General features: G+C 42.7%; 1 protein-coding gene across 1 annotated transcript; it reads right to left on the minus strand.

Annotated features, from left to right (window-relative positions):
- Nucleotides 1-9,910: 9,910 nt before the first annotated feature.
- Nucleotides 9,911-13,494, minus strand: LOC140466508 (uncharacterized). Its single transcript, XM_072561990.1, has 3 exons — nucleotides 13,112-13,494; nucleotides 12,857-12,984; nucleotides 9,911-11,850 (listed from the first exon to the last, which is right to left on the minus strand). The coding sequence occupies exons 2-3, from the start codon at nucleotides 12,952-12,954 to the stop codon at nucleotides 11,334-11,336; spliced, it is 615 nt and encodes a 204-aa protein (XP_072418091.1). The 5' UTR covers nucleotides 12,955-12,984; nucleotides 13,112-13,494; the 3' UTR covers nucleotides 9,911-11,333.
- Between the last annotated feature and the right edge of the window lie 12,067 nt (nucleotides 13,495-25,561).

Consider the following 25,561-nt stretch of genomic DNA (forward strand, 5'->3'; position numbering starts at 1 on the left):
TTTAACAAGTGTCATTTTTTTTCTAATCTTTCTTTTCCCCAAAATTTCCAAAACAATGCAACAGCTTAGAAAACAGTAATTGCTGCTCCTGGAATTTGAGGTAATGACCTCTAACACCGAAATACCTAAAAAAAGGATTTGATCATACAGCAATATTTTATCCGATCCTCTGTCTCAGATTACATGGAGCATGAGAAAAATAAACAAAGGAAGGAACTGACATCTGGATAAAGCCGGGTGATCTGAATGGAAACAAAGTATCCCAGGAAACACATTTATGATTTAAAAACATATATTATACAGTATGCTATTTAATCTTTTTAATTGGAATCTTCTCGTGTTTTTGCAATTTGTCCAGATGTGTGGATCCGTGAGTTCTGTCCGAAAGAGATTCTCACTCTGGCCTGCAGTGATTGGTTGGGAGATTTTTTTTTGAGGCATGAATCATTCCTCTTTCGGTTTTGGTTTTGTTGTTTAGCTTTCTATATTCTGCTGCTCATTGCTATCAGCAGTTTACATTGACTTTGCTCCTCTAGTCACTTCCGTGTTGCTCCTTGGATGCAGTCATTTCTTTGCAATTGGAAAAGAACAACAATGTCCTGTTGCTACTCCTCTTTTTCCCCTTCGTTCATTCCTCACGTGGACACCTCGTTCCATTATCTGCTGCATCTCATGTTGGCTCTCAGTCACTTGGATTTATTCATTAATTGAATTGTTTTTTTAACTGGATATTTCACGGCATACCTATAACTGGTCTCTAATTTTTTTCTGTGTCATCACATAAATAAATGCATTTGTGCAGCAACTTAGGTTCCGCAGCATGTGTGTAACTTGTTCAAATAGATAAAAATCATCCACGTAATAACCAACTTAGAACATATATAAAATATACACAAACCAGAGAAGGATAACATTGGCCGTTATGGCAAATAGTAAAATCACAGATTTCTTTCTGCTGTCTATTTCTGGGTCATTTCCTGCTTTTCTCTGACCCTTCAATCCTTTCCGTGCCATAGCTGCCTCAAAAATGTGTCTGACGGTCAGAATGTTGAGGAAGACAATAAAAATGAATGGAGAAATGGTGTTAGAAATATTGCAATATATGTAAAACTCACCCAACGTACATTGTCATAATAACTGTCTCTTGTGTAACAGTACCATGGAATGTTTCTAATGACCGTTCCGGATTCAAATTTGAAATAATTGGGAATATTCTTTAAAGAAAAGGAAATGCAGATTGTTGCTAGAATTCTCGTTGCTGTTTTCGCTGTGCAATACTGAGATTTCATCTGATGAATACAAATGGCTACAAATCGATCAAATGTAAAAGCAACAGTGAACCAGACAGAACAATCAACGGGAAAGCAGCTCAGGACGTGGAGAACACTACAAACAGGGGTGATATCCAGAAAAGACTGCGGAAAATAATAGCAAACAAACTCATCAAATATGATCTCAAAAATAATGAACAGTCGATCAGACACTGCCATGGCTACGAGATAGCGAGTGGAACATGTTGAAAGGCCACACTTGCTCCGAGAAAAGAATGCAATTGCCACCAGACTAACTGTAAAATGAATGAAAATAGAAGAAAATAGATTTGAAATGATTAATTAAATTTTCTCGACATATGATGAATTTTAGAACTCAGGTTTCTTTTTGTTCAGAACAATGTCATTAGAACCATGAGAGTCGCTTCCCTCAAGTCAAATAACTTGCACTTTCAACAGACAGACAGAATCACATGGGCAGAAAATTAATTTCAGAAACACGGCCAGGTACTCAATACGCCTTTTTGGGGGTGATAGAGGGGTGGGTCGGGAGAAGGCATTTATTTTGCTTTACAGTTAATTCAGTCTAGCTGTAGTTTCCCATAACAATACATTAAAAAAAACATGCAGAATCAGTAAAACAACGAATCAAAGACTCTTCATGGGCAACTGTTTCACACAGAAGGTGTTTTAGTTTTGTAATGCACTGCCACAAGAATTTATAAATGTCGGTACAGATGTAATATTCAAAAGGCATTGAACAGGTCCATGAATATGAAAAGAGTAGAGGGCTTTTGATAGCACAGTGATTCAGTGGTTTGCACTGCTGTCTCACAGTGCAAGGGAGTCTGGTTAGATTCCAGCCTCAATGCAACTGTCTATGTGGAGTTTACACGTTTTCCCCTTTTTAAAGTCAGTTTCTGAAGGATGTACTAACTTCCTACAAAAGTCCGAAAATGCACATGTCAGGTGGTAAAACTATGCTAACTTTTCTCTGGTGTTCAGAGACGTGTAGGTTAGATGCGTCAGCCATTGGAAATGCATGGGATAACATAGGAGGATCGGATGCAGACTTGTTGGACTGAGCTGCCTGTTTCCACACGACGTGGATTCTATGAAATGCAGAACTTAGTCGATATGGACAAGCTGGACTGAAGTGTGCGTTTCCATCGTACAACTCTATGATACTGAACATGCATTCAGGTATGGTAATGGCATTATTGGTCAATGGGTGTTTGGTAGATTCTAGCTGCTTAAGATTATTATTGTTTGGTGTTTGCGGAGTGCGAATGTTATTTATCAATTACCATGCCAAGCTGGTGGTATCATGAGATTTTGGGACACAAATGTCAAGGAGTTGCAAACTGTGCTGAACGTCGTGTAAATGTGTGGAAACATCTTCTCTTTGGTCATGACAAGTGGAGGGAAGGGCATTGGTGAGGCAACTACAGAGTTTGGGGCCAAGGGGACGACCTTTCAGAATTTGTGCATCGATGTATGACAGCTGAGATGATTATCCTTTTACTGCCAGAACCATCTTACCTGTAGGCAGTGCAATAATAAAGAGAGTTGTAATCTCATTGACTCCAGTTTCTTAAAGGCTTCCTGTTTTCAGTATATATTTATGATTTATACGTTGAGAACGCGGAGATTTTATTTCAGTTAATAGAAAAAAACTATAAAAATTGTAATGTCTGATTACGAAATAAATATTTTGTCATTGCAAGTCAGACAATCCGGAGTTTGTCGCACTTTAGAGTTTAACACATGGTTATGTTGAATGGTCAGAAGCTGTGGAACAAAAATTGGGGTTGTGTGATGAGGTTGGACATCTGGCAGAGTCAGAACATTTATCATTATCACACGAAGAGAAGACAAATGGTCTCTACTTGGAAAATTAGAGTTATGAGCTCTGCCAGTAACATGAATTATGTAGACGGCCAGCAGAAACTCACGAATATGCCTGAAGTCAAAAATCTTGTTCACGATTTTCTGTATTATTATGCAACATTCTTTATTGTATTCTCTTTCTCTTCTATAATCCTCTCTAATTCAATTATATTTCACAGCCATATTATTACAAGTGCTGATGCCCATTATTTATTGCATCAGATTTTTTTCCTATTAAATTTATTTTGCTTTTTAATAATATTGCCTTAAAAATAACTGGTGCAACGTCCATGACAAAACCTCTTCCTACCAAGGAGGACAATTATCACAAAGTAATGGACAGTGATCACTTTAAAAATCAACTGCGCTTAGAGTATGAATAAAAAATTCAAACATTGTTAATCAAAATCTTATCAGATACAGGAGCGAAATAGTATCAACACTTGTTAGTCCAGATCCTTCATTCTTAACGTCTCGATAAAGAAATGTAGTAGCCATGATACAGGCTTGCCCTAACTATGCTGGAATATCAATTAGTACAAAAGATTTTCAAGTAAACATTATATGTCCATCGGACAAATGAGTGAATTGACATTGCTATTCTGTTATTTTGATGATATGCGAATGAGTCACATATATGTACCCCCAACGGAACACTTATCTTTGTAAACTTAGTACCAAATATACACATCAACGATTGATCTAATTTGCATTCAATCACATTTGCAAACTACAATTACAATTTCATCAGTTAACACATCAGAAATTAGACATGTATTATGAAAAAAGCATTCCACGTTCACAGTCAAATTATGGTCCTCATTCAGAACGTAGTCAGGTATTCACTTGAATTCGGTTCACCACAAACAGTTAAATTCTATATTCATAGATACTCCTACGTACACAAAGCTACTGGGGTAAGTTGTTGCCCTCCAGTTAGTAACCCACACTCAGTATAATTTTAGTTTGAGTGATGCTCCCAGTGACACTTGGACACTGGGATTACTTATTCCTCATTGAATAGGAACCCACATTCCGAACAATTCTAATTGGAAGATGCAGAGATATGTACAACATGAGTGGTTCCAAGACTTACCAGGAACTCCAACAACAGCAATGATGGTGGAGTAAACGTTTTTGACCATTTGCCTTAGAAGATGCATTTTATTGTTTGTGGCACTAACTCCCCCTTGCTGCAGCTGTTAATCTGTTGGAATTGGAGAATTATTTTGAATTGGAGGTAATACAGTTTCAGAGACTTTACTTTATATTGTGTGGTATATCCACTGGGAAATTATAATGATACTTTCAAAGTTTTAATCATTTTCAACAACCAAATTATCCCAACAGGGACACTTTAATGATGTTTTTCATTAAGTTAATTTGAATAGCCCAATTTCTGAATTAATTGGATGTTCTTGGGTCTCAAATGCGAATTGCAGGTTGTCTTCAAACAACAAGACTTGTTTTATGTCTCTCACAATTTGCACCAAAAATATTTTTTTGCACTTCTTTTCACTGAGGATACTTGTTGTTGCTGAGGCTATTCAGTCATTCAATGCCTCTCGTTGTAGAGTTCTTTGAGAGGTGTTCTACTCAACATGGTTATATTGTTGCTTTCCTTTTAATTCTCTTTTGCAACTTGTTTGGCAAAATCTATCTGTGAATGAATTCTCTGAATCAGAGACAGACGTTTATCGTAACCATCACAAAAGTTTGAACGTACGGTAGTTAATATTTCGTCAAAACGAAGGCAAAAAATAATTAGGTGCAACTTGTGTGAATTGGCCATGCTAAATTGTCCGTAGTGTTACGTGAAGGGGTAAATGTATTGCAATGGGTTTATGTACGTTGCTCTTCAGCAGGTCGGTGTGGATTTGTGGGATGAAAGGCCTGTTTCCACACTGTAAATTGTCTAATCTAATCTAAAAATAGAAATTATTTCAGAAAGTTAACTTACAAATCATTCAATGATAACATCATATGTGACAGACTTGACTCATCGATCCGTCGAAAACTATATTATAAACGACACGAGTCCCATTTCAAAACTTACTCCATTTTCTTGATTGTCATTCAAGTACTTTTTCAAGATTTTGAGGATTCCCAACTCAACCGACCGTCCTCTGGGTGTCATCTTCCCTTTGAACCTCGAGCTTTTTAGCTGGAATGTGGGCCACATTGCTATTGGATCTTCAGAGAAGGGGAAAATCTACTTTAGGGTTCCCTAATCCATGCCCCTCATAGTCTTATCCTCTTATCGCTACTCGTAAGATCGCAACTCGGCCTTATCCAGAATCTGTCTTCACAACTAAACTGCTACTCTCCCAGAAACATGTTCACGAATGTCTTTGTGCACCCTGTCTAATGCAATCACATCCTTCTTATCGTACACTGACCAGAACTGCACACAAAACTCCAATTGTTACTGAACCAAAGTCCTCCAGAGAACCGACAGGAAATCCCTGCTGGTAAGGATATCATTTTCAATGAGCCATTAACCACTTCTGCCGCATTGAGGGATCTTTATTTCCTCTGAGCTTCCTAGTATCCCACCACTCATTGAGCACTGTCTTGTCTTGTGTCTCCTGGCAAGAAGCATCATCTCACATTTATCAAAGTTAAATTACATCAACCCTGACATGCCCAACTGACAAATTTGTCTGTTTCTATCTGTAACCAGAGATTATCTTCCTCATTGCCAATCAACTTGTGAATATTTGTATCATCAAACTTACTTCTCATCCCTAAAATTCTCCTCTGTTTATCTCACCAACCAGCCTCACCACTAACACACAGCACATATTCGTCATGTCCATGTAAAGTATGCTAATATGTTTCTACTTATTACCTTACTTATTGTGGGTAAGTATTTCCCTCTGCTCCTTCACAGTTCCTTCAAACTCAGCAAATACACTAACCCACCTCAATGAGAAGAAAAGGAGATGGTCTCATAATTACTCACAAACAGTTCAAATAAACATAGCTCACAGTTAGAAGTAAGTTTGGAGTGCACATAGCAGGACTTGCTCGTAGTAAAGGCCAATATCCAATTAATGATGCCAGAAGTTAAAGATTGTAATGTTTATTGGATAGGCGATATAGCAAGTGATATTCAAGACATTTGGGGGATGTGGGAAGCAGGGGTGTTTACGATGTTGACTCAAGCAAGACCATCTAAGTCTGATATTTGACGAAATTTGATGAGGTGTTCGAAAGGCAGTGGCAGGAGAAAGACAGTGCTCCACAAAACTTGAGAAGGGAAGCAATGTTTATTAGGGGAGCACGAAGTGATCCTCCAAATAGAGAGAAATCCATTCCTGCCAAACTGGTAGAGTGTACCAGGCTCTGTACTGCATCTAGCCTTACTGGTAAATAAGGGATATAAATCTAAAGATTTAGACCCTATGGCCAGGCATGTAGAAACAATTAGGAAATGGTTTCTGCTTACGACAGGGGTTTGGGAATTCAGCGATGGCATTTATATTAAAACATTAGCGTGCTGCAACTTGACAGGGAATCCAAAGGAAGCCAAGGTAACAATCCAGGGTAGCAAGGCAGTGACAGTGGAGGAAGATGATCAATGTGGTAATGAGCAATTGGATCCATTACCAGGCAATATGTGGTCGCAACATGATACAGATGGGGGAGAGTGAAATCAGCTGGGCCAGTGGAAAAAAGATTGAAAGCAGGAGCTGGGACAGTAGTAACATTTATGGAGAAAGAAGATAGCTCAAGGGCTGGTATACCGTCGGAAATCAGCTCAGAGAATGGGTCTGCCTTCATTCAGAATGTATTTAGTTTGATGCTGCATTCTTTGAAAATCAAGCATAGATTTGGATGCGTATATCATCCCCCGTCACAGGCTATGGTGGATATAATTCATGGGACATTGACAGCCAAATTGAACAAGATCTGCGCAAGCACCAACCTTAATTGGATTGATGTGCTGCCGCTGGCTTTACAATCTAACACCACATGAGATGCTCACACCGCTTGAGGTGCTCACAGGTAGACCTATGGCAGTGCCCAGGTGGAGAGGCCCATACAAAGGGCCGAGCTTGGAGCAGTTCAACTCAGAACATAAGCAATATATGCAGCAGCAACCTATGATACATGAGACTATCAACCTGCTGGAAATACAGAGGGAACTGACAGCTGTCCCCGAGGAAGGACCTAGTAAGCCCGGGGATTGTGTGGACGTGCGGGTTTTTCGAAGATGCTGAAATGAGTCGAGGAGGGAGAGAACTTTCTTAGTGATTAAGGCATCATCTACCGCCATCCAAGTGGAAGGACGACACATATGGTATCACCTTAATCATTGTACTAATGCTCTCTCACAGGCACAAATTAACTCTAACACTGAAGTAAGTGGAGGTAAGGCTGAAAAACATGGACACGTGTAGGACACACAGAAGGCTAGTACGCCTCCACAGGGTTCTGAACAAGATACTGGTGTAGTTCTTGGGAATCCTGATCATTCCAGAAACGATACTTATGGAGATGTTGAGAACAGTCCACCTGGCAGCAAGGATGGGGAAGACATGGGGGATGCCCCTGATAACCACCTCTCTGTTGCCAGGCCTGCATAATCAGACTTGGCGACCATTAACTTGGCAGACCTGGACAGGTAATGCCAGGGTTACTTTGCTGCCCTAGCATGGGTACGCGCCCGTGACAATCACTGGTATCAATAGGCAAACGACACGGTCGTAGTAACGGCTAGACAGGACAGCTTCTTGTGTACAAAGTTAACCCCCTCATGCTATGTTGTCCATATGCCCTTTAAATTGAGCATCTGTACTGAATGGCGTTTGCAGCACTCCAGCCGACCCCTTTACCCGAATGATTCATCAACTTACAGGCAATCCCATTGCCACATTTTGGTGCCTGCTACTTCAGGCCACGACATTCTATCAGCAGGATGACGTGGGCTGGCAGCAACTCCAACGGTAGTGTTGATATAGTACCCCGTGGTTCACCAGTAAGACTAATTACATGTTTGCCGAGGCTGCTTTCAGGAAACGGGAAGGGTTGAGTTTTGAAAGCTTTCAGTGAAATGGCTCCACACTAGTAGGCTTCGTTGTGGGTCCTTATGGGAATACAATTCAAATGGAGGTGGACACCACATTTGGGCCTGTTTCAAATTCTCAACGTGTCCCACTGACAGATACCGACTGGCTGGGATGTAAGAAAGTAGGGTTGCGCATGACGCTGCCCAGTGACTGGAGTGGCAGCTTTGCCCGTGTCATGCTCCGACACAAGGTAGTTATATTGCCACATGCAGCTTGACGCTAATTTACAGTCGCTGAACGAAGCGACGGTATGTCCTTGATCCGACAATTCAGATCGATAGTATAGGACAGCCAAGAGGTATTCCTAACAAGACTAAGGCCCACAATGAGATTGCCACAGGCTGGGAAGCTCTTATCCCAATGATAGGGATTAGCAAGAATGCTGAATGGATTAATTACATTTATTACAAAAAGCAGAGATTTATCAATTATACTGATGATGCCGTTGTGCCCTTCGGAGAACAGTTGGATGCTACCACTAAAATGACATGACTAAATAGACAGGCTTTAGATTGGATACAGGAAGAAAAAGGCGGAGTTTGTGTGATGTTTGGGGAACATTGCTGTACCTTGATACCTAACAACACTAGCCCTGGAGGATCTTTGCCTAAAGCAATGGAAAAACTAATCAATCTAAGAAGCGAGATAAAAAATAAAAACAATGCAGGGTTTGGTCACCAGGCTTTTGATTGACTGAATACTACATTAGGGTCTTGGGGAGCATGGTTTGTCAAGATTGGTCTTACTGTAGGTGCAGTTTTGCTTGTTGTTGCCTTCATCTTTTGTTGTTCTCTGCCTTTTATTAAGTTCTTTTTAGTTCGCGTCACTGCACGGCAACTTGTGGTCATTTCAGCTACCCCAGGAAAAGCTTACTCCTCTGGTGGAACCCCACTGTTCGATGGTTATGACCTATCAACCGCCACAGTGCAAGGAATATGTCCACGTGGGGACATCAATGATACGTCCGAAGAACGTCCTGCGGGTCCAAGATTGTGAGGGATCTTGGGTATTTTTCCTGTTCTGGTTATTGGAGGGCAGGCTTTTGGCCCAACTGACCTCAGGAATGGAGGAAGAACCCTTTAAGTTTCAGACTCCGAAAATTATTTAGTCCATGTTGGGATCTGCATTTCTGGTATTGGGCATATGAGAGGCTAAACATCTTTTCTTCTTTCCATGGGTGAGACCAGTAGGTCTCAAAGGGGGGAATATGGAAAATAAAGAACATCTGTATTCTGTGGAAGGCAGGGGCAGGATGGGATAACCATCGTGGAACATTCTTACACCAATTAGCAGAGAAAGGTTAAGACTGAAATTTCACTATGGCAAGATGAGATAACACAAGTAAGTAAAGCACGTTTCTCTGTTAAGTGTTATTATGACAAGATTGGGACTATAAATATTTGGGACATGACATTAAAATAGATAATTAATAGTTACCAGAGTGAGCTTGAGACAGGAGACTATGGTAACAGATGGAATAGTTAAATATCTATCATGATAGGTTATTCAGCAATTGAAGATCACTGTAGCAGTGTTACCAATAAATATCTAACGGTGATATTAGAATAACATGAAGTAGAATGTACAACTTAGTTGATAATGAGAACTAACAACACTGTTTTATTGTGTACCTCGAGTGAGGTACTTGATTAATGCAGTTGGACATTCTGAGAATCTAACAGAAACATGATTAAAAATATATAAAAATCCACGGAGCCTGAGGTCTGTGGGCTTTCGAGAATCAGCTTTCTCGGTGTCCCGGTTCTTTGTTTGCATATAAAAGGCCTACTTCTTGAAGAACTCTCTGCGCCTCCTGGTCGTTCTCTGTATTTTCTCCAAAACAGTGTTCGACAAGGTTCCTCTACTGCTAAGCCACAGACTGTAAAGCAAGAATACAGTCTACTCAGCCTCTTTCTCATAGCTCAAACCCTCCAACCCTGGCAGCATCCTTGGAAATCTTTTCTGAACCCTTTCAAATATTGTTGCCAAACATCTCAATTTCAGTAAGGCGTTTGATAAGATTCTCCACAGTAGGCTATCACAGAAAATATGGAGGCATCGGATTGAGGGTGATCTATCGGTTTGGATCATTAATTGGCTGTAAGAAGACAGAGGGTGGTGGGTGATGGGAATTGTTACATCCTGGAGTTCAGTTACTGGTGGTGTACTGCAAGGATCTGTTTTGATGCCCCTGCTATTGATCAGTTTTATAAATGATGTGGATGAGGGTATCGAAGTCTGGGTTAGTACATTTGTGAATGCCATTACTGTTGGTAGAGGTGTAGATCGTGCCAAATGATGCTGTAGCAGTGAGACATAGATAAGCTGCAGAACTGGCCGGATAGGTGACAAATGGAGGTTAATGCGGAAAACTGAGAGGTGATCCACTTTAGTATGCCATGTTAACAACCCTTCAACCTGGGTGGAAACTTTCAGGTCTCTGTCATGGACACTGTCTGCTCATCTGCACTGCCAAGAATCTTGCCATTAGCTCAGTACTATGTATTTCTGTTCCTCCTTCTAAAGTTAGCTTTTGTTAACAGAGGGATTGAGTTTTGGAGCCATAAGATCATGTTGCAGCTGTAAAAAACTCTGGTGTGGCCACACTTGGAGTACTGCGCACAGTTCTGCTCACTGCATTGCAGGAAGGATAAGCTTTGAAAATGGTGCAGAGGATATTTATCAGAAAGTTGCCTGGTATGGAGGGAAGGTCTTATGAAGATGGCTGATGGACTTAATGCTGTTTTCCTCAGAGAGAAGAAGGTGACTTGACAGAGGCACACAAGATGATCAGAGGAATAGGGAGGGCAGACAGTGAGAGCCGTTTTCCTCAGATGGTAATTGCTAGCACAAGGGACCATAGTTTAAACTGAGGGGTGATACATATAGACCAGATATCAGAGATAGATTCATTTTTCAGAGAGTAGTAAGGGCATGGAATGCCCTGCCTGCATCAGTAGAGGAGTCGCCAATTTTAAGTCTGCTCGATGCAGTATTCCGGTGCGGAACATTCTCTACACCTGAATGGGTATTCTACATCACACCTTCTGATATGAAACCCGGTATTCTCCACTGCAGCCAGCTTTTCCCGGATTTCCTAATGTCGGCTCTGATCTGAATCATCTGCAAATATTTTACTGAAAACAAAATACTTGTGAATGTCTGGTTCAGTCCATATGTCCCGAAATGGGAAACTTTGCATGGCAGGGATGATCTCACAATTCCCTGTGTTATTGAAACGGTGATCGAGACATGGGCTGTAGTTGGTGTAGAGAATGATACATCCCACTGGCTGGTTATTGTGCTGGGTTCTGTTATTCAGCAGAGTTTGGAAAAGCTGATCCACGGTGCGGTTCCTGTTGATCTGGGCGGGGTTCAGCAATTTACTTTCTGGGCAACGACTGCCGCTGTTCGGGAAGAGAGCGAGGTAACTTCCAATTTGGGAGTTCAGGAAAACGTTCACATCGGAGGTAATGAAAGGATGTCTTGATCTGCTGAGGTTCAAGTCTACATGTCTGTTGGTGTTTCTGCACTTGGAAGCAGGTAAAGCCACCAGGAAGGCGAAGTGCCCTCTCCCAGAATGGGTCACCTGGTGCCCAGCAGCTATGCGGAACCTGAAAGAGGTAAACTCAGGGTGTGAGTCAGCGAACAGAGTTTGAGTAAAGCATTCTCTTTGCAGTGTCAGTAGGCACAGTTTGAGATGAGTTACTTGGAGCAATGCGCATTATATTAAAGAAAACGGGAAACCCTGCAATTCACATTTCAAGTTCTTGCATGATAAGGTCAATGTTGATTTACTCTGTATCCCTATCCCATCGTTGGAGTAAATTCTGGGATCAGTGAGAGGTTGAAAGAGAGATTCAGGATAACTGACAGAGAGCAGAATAATGTTATTTATGTTTGTACAAATCCTCCTGCAATGACTCAGAGAATGCCACAAGCCTTCTTGATAGCTCGCTCTAAATTCATTTTAACTTACTTTGACCGATGCACTACTTGTTGCAGCATGATACACAGGATGGTTAGAAATAAATAGAGAGGTGGAGAGAGAAAGAGAGAGAGAGAATGAGAGCTACAGGTGCAATCAGTGGGAGCTGGAGGTAGGGAGAATCCTGGAAGAATTGTTAACCGGAAAAATGTTTCTGGCATACAGAGACAAACAGAACAAAAGACTTTCAGACTGACAGGAAATGGGAATAAAAGCAAAGGAGGCAGAGGGAGACAAAGGGAAACTGAGAGGCGTATGAGATGATTCAGTAAACAGTAAAATGTTGCCTGTGTTTGGGATTTAGACTTTCTCTTCAAAGCTCAGTCCGATGTATTTCACTCCCTCCTTTATTTCGGGGTCAGCGGGTGCTATCAATTTCACTGTTAGAGATATGACCCCGGGAAATCAGGTAATAGTTTCCCTGGAAGTCCCTTCCTCTAGGAGTAATGAGAGTCCTGGTCAATAGGTTCAGACTTATTTCCCACAGCCACAGAGCACTCCCTATACCTGCCGGGTCCTCGCCATTTATTACCAGCCTGCTCCAGGCAACCAGGCTCTGATTTGACCTCAGATTGAGCACAGCCCCCAGCTTAGAGAGATGGTTAGGTAAGATCTGTTTCACTGACACCTACCGCTGGACAATGCCAGTCAAGGCACGGTTGTCCAGTACAGCCGTATCTGACATGGGGATTGTGAGCAGCACCAACAGGAACTGGTAGAGTGTCCGCATTTTGAGATTTGTCAGCACACTTTCACCGAACTATAGGGAAAACACAAAAAATCTGAAAAGGATGAAAAAAACAACTTATTCAATTTATACTACATTGGCAAGAGTGTGTAAGATATGCAAGGACACACATGTCAGCAAACAGAAAATGTCTGTCTACCGTCCGAGGTGGTGCTTGCCAAGTAATTAAGCAGAAGTTCTGATTATCTCCCACGGGTATGATTTGCAGGTGAAGGTTGGAGTTTCTTCCAGGAGTTATAGGGTATAGCTCCTGGAAGGGTGGATGGGTGGAGGAGATGTGGAGGGACACCACTGGACATTGAGAGACAGGGTCAGCGCTGGACAGTGAGAGAGGGAGCACGGGACAGTGAGAAATAGGGAGCGCGGGGCAGTGAGTGAGAGGAAGCGCTGAACAGTAAGAGAGTGGGACAGCGCTGGACAGTGAGAAGAGGCACAGCGCTGGAGAGTGAGAAAGGGACAGCGCTGGATAGTGAGCGAGAGGGAATGCTGGACAGTGACAGAGAGGGAATGCTGGACAGTGAGAGAGAGGGACAGTGCTGGACAGTGAGCGAGAGGGAATGCTAGAGAGTGAGAGAGAGAGAGACACTGCTGCACAGTGAGCGAAAGGGACAGATCTGGACAGTGAGCGAGAGGGAATGCTGGAAAGTGAGCGAGAGGGACAACGCGGGACAGTGAGCGAGAGGGAGCGCTGGACAGTGAAAGGAGGAGCGCTAGACAGTGAGAGAGAGGGAATGCGGGACAGTGAGCGAGAGGGACATCGCTGAACAGTGAGAGAGAGGGACAGCGCGGGACAGTGAGCGAGAGGGAATGCTGGAAAGTGAGCGAGAGGGACAACGCGGGACAGTGAGCGAGAGGGAGCGCTGGACAGTGAAAGGAGGAGCGCTAGACAGTGAGAGAGAGGGAATGCGGGACAGTGAGCGAGAGGGACATCGCTGAACAGTGAGAGAGAGGGACAGCGCGGGACAGTGAGCGAGAAGAACAACGCTGGACACTGAGTGAGAAGGACAGCACTGGATAGTGAGCGAGAGGGAGCGCTGGACAGTGACAATGAGAGAACGCTGGACAACGAGAGACAGAGAACGTGGGACAGCGAAAAGAGTGCAGGACACCGAGCAAGAGAGCAAATGTGACAGCAAGCAAGGGAGAGTGCAGGACAGCGAGCGAGAGAGAGCACAGAACAGCGAGAGTGAAAGTGCGGGAAGATGAGCGAGAGCACGCGTTGGACAGCAAGTCTGAGAGAGAGGAGGACAGAGAGAGAGCGTGACAGAGAGGTACAGGAGAAGAGAGAGGGGAGACAGCAAGACAGAAGGAGGAAACAGCGAGAGAGGGGGACAGTGTGTGTGTGAGACGGAGAGAGGGAGAGTGAGGGAGGGAGGGAGGTACAGATAGAGAAATAGTGAAAAGGACATATAGAAAGAGACACAGCGGGAGACAGAGCAAGTGCAGACAGCAAGAGAGAAAAAGAGACTGAAAGCGAGAGAGAGGGACGGACAGCTAGAAAGAAAGGAAGAGACAGCAATAGAGGGAGGGTGGGACATCCAGTGGGAGAGAGAAAGAGGGACACGCCAGAGAGAGAGAGAGAGCGACAGCCAGAGAGAGAGAGAGAGGGAGAGGGTGAGAGAGAGAGCGAGACAGTGGGAGAGAAGAAGAGACAGTGTGAGTGACAGAGAGAGAGGGGGGAATAGCGTTGTGCAAGAGAGCAGTGAAAGAAAGAGATAGAGAGAATGAATGAATGAGTGAGAAAGTGAGATAGAGAGTCGCAGAGATCGGGAGCTGAAGAAAAATGGTGATAGAGGGAGATACAATGGGAGAGGGGGAGATAGTGATAGAGAGAAAGATGGGGAGAGAAAGCTGGGGGAGAGAAAGGGAAAGAGATACATACAGTGAGAGACAGATAAAGGTAGTCAGAGAGAAAGAGATAGTAACAGAGAGAAAGAAACTGATATAAAGAGAGATATGGAGAGATCTAGGCAGAGAGGGAGACAGAGATACAGTGAAAGAGAGCGACTCGGATAGAGACAGAGACACAGTGAAAGAGAGATACTCGGACAGAGACAGAGTCAGAGTAGGTAAAAAAAAGCAGGAAGATGAGAGAGAAAGTGTGTGTGAGAGAGAGACTGGCAGAGATAGCGGGAATGTCTGAGAATCAGTGAGCTAGAGAAAGATAGTGTGAGACAGAGAGAGACGACATTAGAAACAAAGCTAGGAAAGAAAGACAGTGAGAGACAGCAGACAGAGAGACACAGATGGAGAGAAAATGAGAGAAACAAGGCAGATGGAGAGACAGATTGATAATGACAGAGACAGATAGACTGAGTATTATAAAGTGTGAACGAACAAGAGAGAGAGTCAGCGTGTGAGAGATCGAGATAGTGAGAATGACAGACGAACACAGGGAAGAGAGAGAAGGGGTGAGGGAGACAATATCAAATGGAGACAGGCAGAGAGAGACAGAAAAGATTCACCAACCTGAACCACCGCTTCTCCGAGCAAATTAATGACTCTGCCCTTGAGTCCTCAATTGACGTCACTGTCTCTGTTGGCCCACTCCTTCTTTTGATTTGGCCAGACACTTATGTGTTGCAAAACAACCATCTCGGCCAGACGAACAACAAACAACCAGCCACCTCTTGCGTCAACGGGGATTGAAAGCAAAATGCAGACGATAGTTTCGATTGCAGTTGTATATTTCTTTCCTTCTGAAACAGACGATTTCTATAACCTGGTACCTGGTTCCAGACTCCCTCGAAAGAAATACGTTTATTCGTCGTCCAAACATTCAATGGAAATAATCATGTCTTTGTCAGAAGGCAAGTACTGAAGAAATAGTTTTATGCTGATCTCTCCACTGGAAGCACAACCTTCCCTTATAAGATCACCGATACTGTACACTTTACTCAAAGGCACAAGCCAACTGACATCTGGCAAGTAGACAAGCTGACAGTGAAGCAATGCCTCCCCACTGCTCCTGATAATGCGACAGTCTGTATATTCTGTAGTCTGGTTAGCTTCCATTTAAATCAAAGATTTTAATGATTTCTTCATTTGTAACAAATTTGAGTAGCAAACATGAGCAAAAGCCGAAAAAGATCTAATCATGGAATCCAGGGCTAGGTAAAGAGTGTTGTTAATTAAAGGAAGAGGAGTACAAAGCTGATGTTGGGTGGGAGGGAGAGTTTTCTGAAGCAGTGGTAATATATTAATTGTATAATATATATATAAAGCTGACGTTAAACCCCGGGCCTGGAGACTCAGAATAGTTTCTAATTCAGTAAAGGGAGGGAATAACAAAATAATGCCTTGTGAGAGAAAACACCATGAAATTAAACTAGTGAGAGATATAAATGTGTTTGCAACAGCTTTCTGCAGGTAAAACAAAATGTGATCACGAAAGTCAAATATGTGCCCTCGATTGGCAGCAGAAGAAAAGCTGCAATTGGGACAAAGTAAACAACAGAGAAATTAAGATGATATTATTGCTTTCTTTCTCAGAGACAAAATTTCACTCAGCTTCTCAACAATACAACAGACACGATACCCTCGTCAAAATGAGGAGATAGACGAACTGGTCATTCATGAACAGAAGTAGAACATAGAACATAGAAAAGTACAGCACAGAACAGGCCCTTCAGCCCACAATGTTGTGCTGAGTATTAATCTAATCTCAAACAAAATCATCTAACCTACGCACGCCTCAATTCACTGCTGTCCATGTGCATTTCCAGCAGTCACCTCAATGTCCCTAAACACTTGCTTTCACCACCACCACTGGCAACTCATTACATGCATTCACAACTCTTTGCATAAAAACCTACCTGTGACATCTCCTATATACTTTCCTCCTAATACCTTAAGACTATGACCCCTCTTGCCAGTCAATCCTGCCTAGGGAATAGTCTCTAGCTATCGACTCTATCCATGCCTCTCCTTATCTTGTATACCTCAATTAGCTCACCTCTCTTCCTCCTCCTCTCCAGAGATAAAAATCGGAGCTTAGTCAATCTCTCTTCGGAAGACAAGCCCTCCTGTCCAGGTAACATCCTTGTAAACCTTCTTTATACCTTTGCCAAAGCCTCCACATCTTTCTTATAATAGGGTGATCAGAACTGGACACAATATTCCAAGTGTGGTCTCACCAGGGTTTTGTCGAGCTGCAGCAAAACCTCGCTGCATTTAAAGTCGATTCCCATTAATGAAAACCAAAACACCATATGTTTACTTAATAACCCTACCCACTTCGGTGGTAACTTTGAGGCATTTACCACTTGAACAGAAAGATCCCTCTGTTCCTCCACACTGCCAAGAATCCTGTCTTTAATCCTATATTCAGCATAAAGTCCGACCTTCCAAAATGCATCACTTCGCATTCATCCAGGTTGAACTCCATCTGCCATTTCTTAGGCCAGCTCTGCATCCCGTCAATGTCGTGCTGCATCCTGCAACAGCCCTCGATAATATCAACGGAACCTCCAACCTTTGTGTCATTGGTCAATGTACTAACCCACCCCTCAACCTCCTCATCCAGGTCATTTATAAAAGCTACAAAGAGCAGAGGCCAAGAACAGAGCCCTGGGGGACCCCACGCCCGACTGATCTCCAGGAAGCATACCTTCCATTCACATAAACTGTCTGCCTTCTCTCGGCCAACCAATTCTGATTCCAGAGAGCCAAATCTCCCTGCATACCATAACTCCTGACCTTATCAATGAGCGTACCGTGGGGAACCATATCAAATGCCTTGGAGTACTGGAGAAAACAATGTAATCATGGAATCTGAAGATCAGCATCTTTGAATCTGCCGATTATTGGTTGTAGTGATAGTTCATAATCGTACATATGTTGCTGGTTATCTTTCCAAATTCTGGAAACTTTGGAATCATTGCTGCAGATTCCATGATGTTGGTATGGCATTAACCCCAGTGAAATATCAGAATGTCTTGAAAACGATGGTGTAAGTGGACGCTTAAAAATAAAATGGTCTGATAGGATTGGAGTCAACACGAGTTTATCAAGACAAACATTGTTTCACAAACTTGATAGAGCTCCGTCTTTGGAAGAATTAACTGGCAGAATGCATACAATGCAAATAGTGAGGGCCTGGTATCCCGAAGTTTAGAGTGTGTAACTGTAGCTAACAATCTGGTTAGCAGTCAGCATAGTTTAGTGGCCAGCAAACAAATAATAGGAATATGTAGGCCATTCCCGGATTAGCTTGCTGTGACCAGAATGCTTCCAAAAGGACCAGCCTTTTCACACCAACCATCCCCAATCCATATGCATGGTGTGAATTTTGTGACCAAATGTACGATTTACAAGTTGGCTGATGATGTAAAGTGAGAATGCAAGTTTCGAGGTGTGCATAAAAGACCAATAAATGATTAATACAAGCTCAGTGAGGAGGACTGAAAGTGTGGAAAATGCAAACCAACAAAGATATTACAGTATAATGCCAGAAAATAGTGTTGTGGTGTTTCAGTGAAGATCACATTCATGGTAGGGGTGGGGTGGGGGAGGAAGGCAGCACTAAATAATCTATTCCTCCTTCTAATTCCTACCTTTTCGGTGTCAGTGCAGTTATCCAACAAGATTATCCCCACAGCTCATCATGAACTGAGCACGTTGCATCTCACTTCAAGTAAAATATTCTTGTTGTGCCTTTTCCGTCAGTGCGTCCAGCATGGGCAGCCCTGTATTGTCGAATCAGACATGATTAAAACTGGGGCAAATACGAGGAAAGGGGAACATCATTTTGTGTTTCATTGATTTTACTGCATGGTTATCTCACTCACACCTGATTAATGCAGACACAGTCATTGTAATAGAATTATAAGCATGAGCAGGGTAATTTCACAGAATAGGATGAATTGAAAAGTAGGATTCTAATTTCGAAGAAATACATAAATCAACAGAAACGTGGAAGCAACGACCTGGTCAAATTCGAAATTTAGTCTTGAAGCAATGTTTCCATGAATAAGTCTCTCAGAATAAGTCCTTATTTAAATTCATACGTAATTGTGCTTTTTGGGAAGCATTCCACCAATCTAATTCATGAGGGTCTTCTGCAGTTTCGACATTGAAAGCCCATTTCCAATAAATTGCATTTCCCATGGCCCTGCAATTTTATATTCCACAATACCTATAAAATTAACTTTTGAGGTCAAAGCAGGATATGATTCTGCTCTGTAAATTAGATGCTTCTGGCGAGAGAAGGTACCTGAGAGATTTGACTTTAGTAGTTAACAGTGTAAGGTTACATAGGGCCAGAGAAAGTACAATAGATGTCCCTGGATAAACAATTGCATACACACGGAGAAAGGAATTACAAGTTGGGGTGTGAGAGCTTCTGCATCAGGGGGTCGTTAACATTTCACATCGTGCATTCAAAAAACCAAGCAAAAACAAAACAACATTTTGTGGACATCTTTCTATGCACAAATACCATGTACATTTGAGTAGTAGTTGAACATTTTTGACTAGCTTTTAAGGTTAAATTTACAGGGTCGACTATTGTGTTGCAACGACTTTTGAGGGGCTGAAATCCATGTCGATGAAACTTCAAACCATATCACGAGCATGAAGACTGACGTCTCTGCAGAGTTCCTCAGGTTGTCCTAGACCCGGCCATCTTCAGCTGCTTCATGAATGAACCTACCCTCAAAAGCAGGGATGCCCAACGACTGTATCACAATGCCCAGCATCATTCCGGATTCCTCAAATCCTGAAGCTGCTCATGTTCGATTGCAACAAGATCTGGACAATATCCTGACTTAGATTTAAAAGTCATTTTAAAGAATTTCCCCCAAATAAATATCAGGCAAAAGCATCTCCATTATGAAACAATGTAACCATTGTCCCTTGATATTCAATGGTGTTACTGTCACTAACTCCCTCACACTCAATATCCTCGGGTTACTATTCACCAGAAACTCAACAAGACTTGGAAGCTGGGGAACATGGGGGAATAAATAGTGATGTCTTGAAAGCTGTCCATATTACAGAGGAGGTGGTGCTGGAGATCTTAATATCAATAAAGGTAGATATGTCCTCAGGACACGATCAGGTAATTCAGAATACTGTCGAATATTTATTTCCCACCTTTTATTCGTGTTAACCTAGTCTACCTGGTGATCACGTCCACGTCATGTCCATCTGTCAATTTGCAGATGCTTTGCACATTCAAGGAGAGAAAGTATAATTTACATTTTTCTTAAAATTAAACTTGTCCCTTCCTGTTCCTTTCTGGTTATCGTCAGACGCATGATCATGATATTTCAATTTTTCAATCTTTATCTGTTTTTGCAAATATCCACTGACCTGACCCCTGCTCCTGCCTCACCTCTCTCAGTTTACACCGCTATCCATAATCATATTCATATGATTGACAAGGACACTGGACCCAGCACTGTTCTCGTGGAATCCATCACAATGTGATATCTCGCTTTTCCTGAATACTGATGCCAGTCCCCCATGAATAAAAAACGCTTTTTCTGACAGTGTTGTTTTATTCTGAAATCTTCTGGCACGCGTGTTGGGATCGACCAGTATCCCTACATGTGGAATCCATCAGTGCGTGCATTTAGCTGCTGCCTCTGTCTGTCACTTTCTGTTGCAGCTGCTCTGAGATTCTGGGCCCACAGAACTCTCCGCGCTCAAGTAAAGAGCAGAAGGATGATTTTGCACAGGCCAGGACTGGAGGGTGCGATTTTCTAAATTTTCGTGAGACTCAGTACATTCCATATGTGTAATCCTCACAAAGTCAGTTTAATTTCTGAATCTGTCTATTTCTGTGTCTCCTGTAGTTTGGAATTCCTGACTTAGCAGAATTCCCAACTCCTGTCTCGTCCAACACCACATGGAAAACAATCAACCAGCTAGAAAGATGGAGAGTGAGACCTACAACCTTCAATCACTCCTGCAGGTAATTTCACTTGTGTTGTATAAAGCGGAGATGAATTAGAGGGTTCAATGATGGAGGCCCACAAATGTGAAATAGCCAGAGGGCTGATGTGGGAGCACAAAGGCTCCATTGTCATCCTGCCAAGAGAGGCCTGCTTTCCCCACTGCTTTACTGAGATTCACGATGATAGCACAGGCCACAGTTGATAACTGGGGTTTTCACATGATGTTTTAATGAAGCTCAATATAAGAGGTGAAAGCAGGCCTCTTAGGAGAGGCTGAAAATAATGTCGGATATCTTTTTATTCTATTCTGTTCTCAGTCTTCAACACGGTATTTATATCACGTCATATGATCCTGTCTGTTTCATTTTTCAAACTTTTATAACAATCCCAATCTCTGAAACCTCCTCCATCAGCGACTGATCTCCCTATCTTTGCAACTTGCTCCAGTATCCAAAACATGCCCAATCTTAGCAATCCCATCCTCCAGTCATTCCAGTAGTCTCCAATTTCCTCCAATATCTGCAAAATCCTACGACCTTCCTCGTGTGTGCACCCTCTTCCCGCCCCTGCAACACTCTTTCTTCCCATCTCACAAAAACTCACTATTTCTGTAATTTCCAGACAATAATACAAATCTCCTGAACTGCTTAAAGTTCTCCAAACATTGCATCCTTTCCTCCATGTGTAACTTGCTACTGTATCTAGTGCACTCCGTATTCGTGTAAACTTCTGAAGCCACTTTGACCCTCCACATATCTGTCACCTCATTCAGTCTCTACAATCTTCTCTGTCTCTGACCTTCTCCTGTTGCTACACTGCTGGCTATCTCTACTTCCTTCAGTCACGATTAGCCTTCCTAACGCTGTAGACTCCCAAAGCCGCTAAAACTATCCATGTCCCTGTAACATTCTCTTGATTGTGGTAATCACCTCCAGTCTCTGCAGCTGTCTTTTTGTCCTTCCTTACCTCCTTCAGTCTGAAGAAACGTTGCTAACTCTGTAACCATAACCATTATCAACAGCCCACCTTGTCACTACACTCACCCAGTCTTGACATCGATCTCTGTAATCGCCTGCAATCTTCCTATTGTTGTAAACTTCGTCCATCCTTCCAATAAACACTAATTCATTAACCTATTTCTACGCTACAAACTATGTCTGCTTCCTCCTCCTGTCCCTGCAACCCTTGTGAACTCTGTAACCTTATGCAGTCTGCACCTTTGCATCTTATTGTCATACTGCATAGAAACAGGCCCTTCAACCATGATGTTTCTGCAGACAACCAACAGCAAACTACACTAATCTCATTTCCATGCACTTGGTCCATAAGCTACAAAGTTCTGGCAATTTAATTACCCATCCGGATGCTTCTTCAATATTATGGGAGTGTCTACCTCCACTACTCTCTCAGGCAACACTTCACATCTATATACCATGCTATTGGAAAAATAACTACTTCTCAAATGTCCTCCAACCCACCTGCTCCTCACCTTAATCTTTTGCCCTCTTGTGTATGATGGTATGCAAAGGGCAAGAGATTCTCGTGATCTACTCTGTCATTATCTCCCATAATTTTGGAAACATCAGTCAGATTCCTCGCTCAGCCTCCTCTACTCCAGCGAATAAAATCTCAGCCTCTCCGTCACCCCTCATAACTGAAACTTTTCATCCAAGGCAATATCCTGATGAATCTCTTTTTCACTCTATCCGATGCAATCATGGTTTTCTGACAGTGGCCAACAGATCTGGGCACAGTACTCAAGATGTTGTCTCACCAATGTTTGTAGAAAGCTTCCTTACTCATTCATTCCTGACGAAGAGCTCATGCTCGAAACATGGACTCTCCTGCTCCTCGGATGCTGCCTGACCTGCTGTGCTTTTCCAGCACCGCACTCTCGACCTTGACAATGAAGACAAGTCTCGCAGACGCCAGCTTTGTCAACCTGTCTACCTGCACAGACCCCTTCATGGATCTATAGACTTGGACGCCACAACCCCTGAGTCCTCCCCAGTTTACCAGCTGAGCAGTATCAGACTGGGACTATCCTCCTCAGTATCCACAGAGCCACCGATTTTTGTGTCACCTTCAAACTTGCTATTTCCAGCTTCTGCATTCACAGAGTCAGAGAGTAATACAGTCTCTTCAGTTTGGCTCTTCAGCCCAAACTGGGCCATGCTGACTGTGACGCCCACAAAGCTTATTTCAAGTGCCCACATTTCACCATATCCCCCTAAACTCTTCCCATCCACGTGGTTAAAAATGCTCTTTACAAACATATTGCTATTGTACCCACCTCAAACATGTCCTCTGGCAGCCCCGCCCATATACGCACCACTCTCTGCATGACAAAGTTTCCCCTCAGGTCCTTCTAAATCTTTCAGCTCTCACCTGAAACCAATGCCCTCTAGTTTTCAGTTCCCCATCCCTGGGAAAACAACTCATATGCATTCATCCTATCAATGCCCTTCATGATTTTATAGACATCCGTCCGGTCACCCTGCATTCTCTGACATTCCAAGGAATAAAGTCCGAAACTGATCAACCTCTCCCTTTCACTGAGGGCTATTTGTCTTGGCAACATCCTCAGATCTTCTTTGCACTGTGACTAGTCTTCCAGGTCATTAATACAAATAACAAAAAGCAAGCATCTCAGCGCAGAACAATGTGATCAACTGCTGGTCGGAGGCTTTGCGTTACAAAGACAACGATGCATCAACACCCTTTGTCCCGTAGTTGTAAACCAAGTTTGAATTCAGTTTGCCAACTTGTTTTGGATCCCTGGCCCCATTCGTTTTGTACCAGCTTTCCACGTGGGACCTTGTCAAATTTCTTTCTTAGGTCCATGTAAACCACATCAACTGCACTACCCTAATGAATATATTGAGACTTATTTTGAAAAACTCAATTAAGTTAATCTTCCTCCAGTCCTGTAATCCCTCTTTTTAAATTTGCCTCATTCCTCCTAACCTCCCTGCTTCAGTAAATTGTAGAATCCCGAAAATACTTCTCTTCGATATAAACTTCTGCTCTTGCAATGCTCCATACGACTGTAAACTCTTACCATCCCGAGAAACCTTTGTGACTTGAACATTTGTCATTTATTACAGCATTCCCCATTCACTGTTGCCTACTCCAGCCTTTAAACATGTCCCTGCCTCTGCAAGCTCATCTGGGCTGTACAAACCTCCCTTTGGCTGCGACCATCCCCATAGTCCCTACAGAATTCTCGATCTGAATAATGTTGTCATATCTCGACAACCCTCTTGATCACTGTAAACTCTTAGCATCACCACAGCACTAATTATCTCTGTCACCTCTTCCCAACTCTACAAACTTTGCTCTGTCTCTAACCTCCTCTCGTCCACACACACACCCCATTTCAGGATGCTTCTTCAGTTTCTCAAATATTATGTTTCAGAATAACTTTCTCAAGTCGATACTTTCATTTCCATCTCTGTAAACATATTTTCCCATCACAAACTTCCCTATCCGTGTATTCACCTTTAGTTCCTACAAACTTCCCATTTATTGGTGGTGTGACACAAGAATCTGTTTTGTGACCACTGCTGTTTATCAGTTTTAATCATGACTTGGACATAGGCATCGGTGGGTGGGTTAGTAAGTTTGCAGATGACACTAACATCAGTGGAGTGGTGGACAGTGTGGAAGAATATTGCAGTTGCAGGGGGACTTGGATAAACTGCCGAAGTGGGCTGAGGAATTGGAAATGCAGTTCAATGCAGATAATTCCGGGATAATTCAATGCCGAGGTGGTGAGGGGAGAGAGACTTAGGGGGCGGGGTGCGGGGTAGAGAGAGAGAAAAAGAGAGAGAGAGAGACGGCAAGCGCGAGAGAGAAACAGTGAAAAAGAGCAAGACAGTGATAGAGAGAGCAAGACTGTGTGTGAGAGTGAGAAAGAGAGAAAAACAGTGAGAGAGCGATAGAAGAACCGCAATAGAGGGAGAGAGAAATGAAAGAAAGAGAAAGCCTCAGACAGAGAGGGAGAGAGAGAGAATGGCAAAGGCAGAGACCCAGAGTGATACAGTTGGAGACGGAGGGACAGTGAAAGCGAAAGATGCGGAAGAGAGAGGGAAACAGATACAGATAGTGAGAGAGAGATAGAAAGAAAGAGGTAGTCAGAGAGAAAGAGCCAGTAAAAGAGAAAGAAAGGGAGATACATCGAATGTGTGATAAAGAGACAGTGAGAGAGAGACACTGAGTGAAACAGAGTCAGAGCAGTTAAAAAATCAGGAAGGAGGGAGTGATAACGTGAGAAAGAGAGACTGGCAGGGTCAGTGAGAGAGACAAAAAGGCAGTGTGAGAAACGCAGAATTAGAGAGACAGACAGAAAGCGAGGAGAGAAAGACAGTGAGAGATAGCAAGATAGAGAAAGAGATACAGAGAGAGATTGAAAGTGAGAGAGAAAAAAACACGAAAAACAAGGCAGACAGAGAGACAGACAAACAGAGAGATGATGAAAGAGTCAGACAGACAGTGAGTGATATAAAGAGTGACAGAACAAGACAGAGTCAGAGTGTGAGACAGCGAGATAGTGAAAATGGCAGAGCAACACAGAGAAAGAGCGAAAAGGGTTGAGGGCCATTGTATCAAATGGAGACAGGCGCAGAGAGAGAAAAGTTTTACCACCTCTTCTCTGAACTGATTACCGACTCTGCCCTTGAGTCCTC

The sequence above is a fragment of the Chiloscyllium punctatum genome, chromosome 43 (genome assembly GCF_047496795.1).
Source record: "Chiloscyllium punctatum isolate Juve2018m chromosome 43, sChiPun1.3, whole genome shotgun sequence".
Lineage (NCBI taxonomy): Eukaryota > Metazoa > Chordata > Chondrichthyes > Orectolobiformes > Hemiscylliidae > Chiloscyllium > Chiloscyllium punctatum.

What these genes read in the sequence shown, in the direction of transcription:
- LOC140466508 (XM_072561990.1), bottom strand. Translation starts at nt 12,954, where the DNA reads ATGCGGACACTCTACCAGTTCCTGTTGGTGCTGCTCACAATCCCCATG. An exon ending in TTGACTGGCATTGTCCAGCG is followed by an intron (nt 11,851 to 12,856) that starts GTAGGTGTCAGT and finishes TACCTCTTTCAG; the next exon opens with GTTCCGCATAGCTGCTGGGC.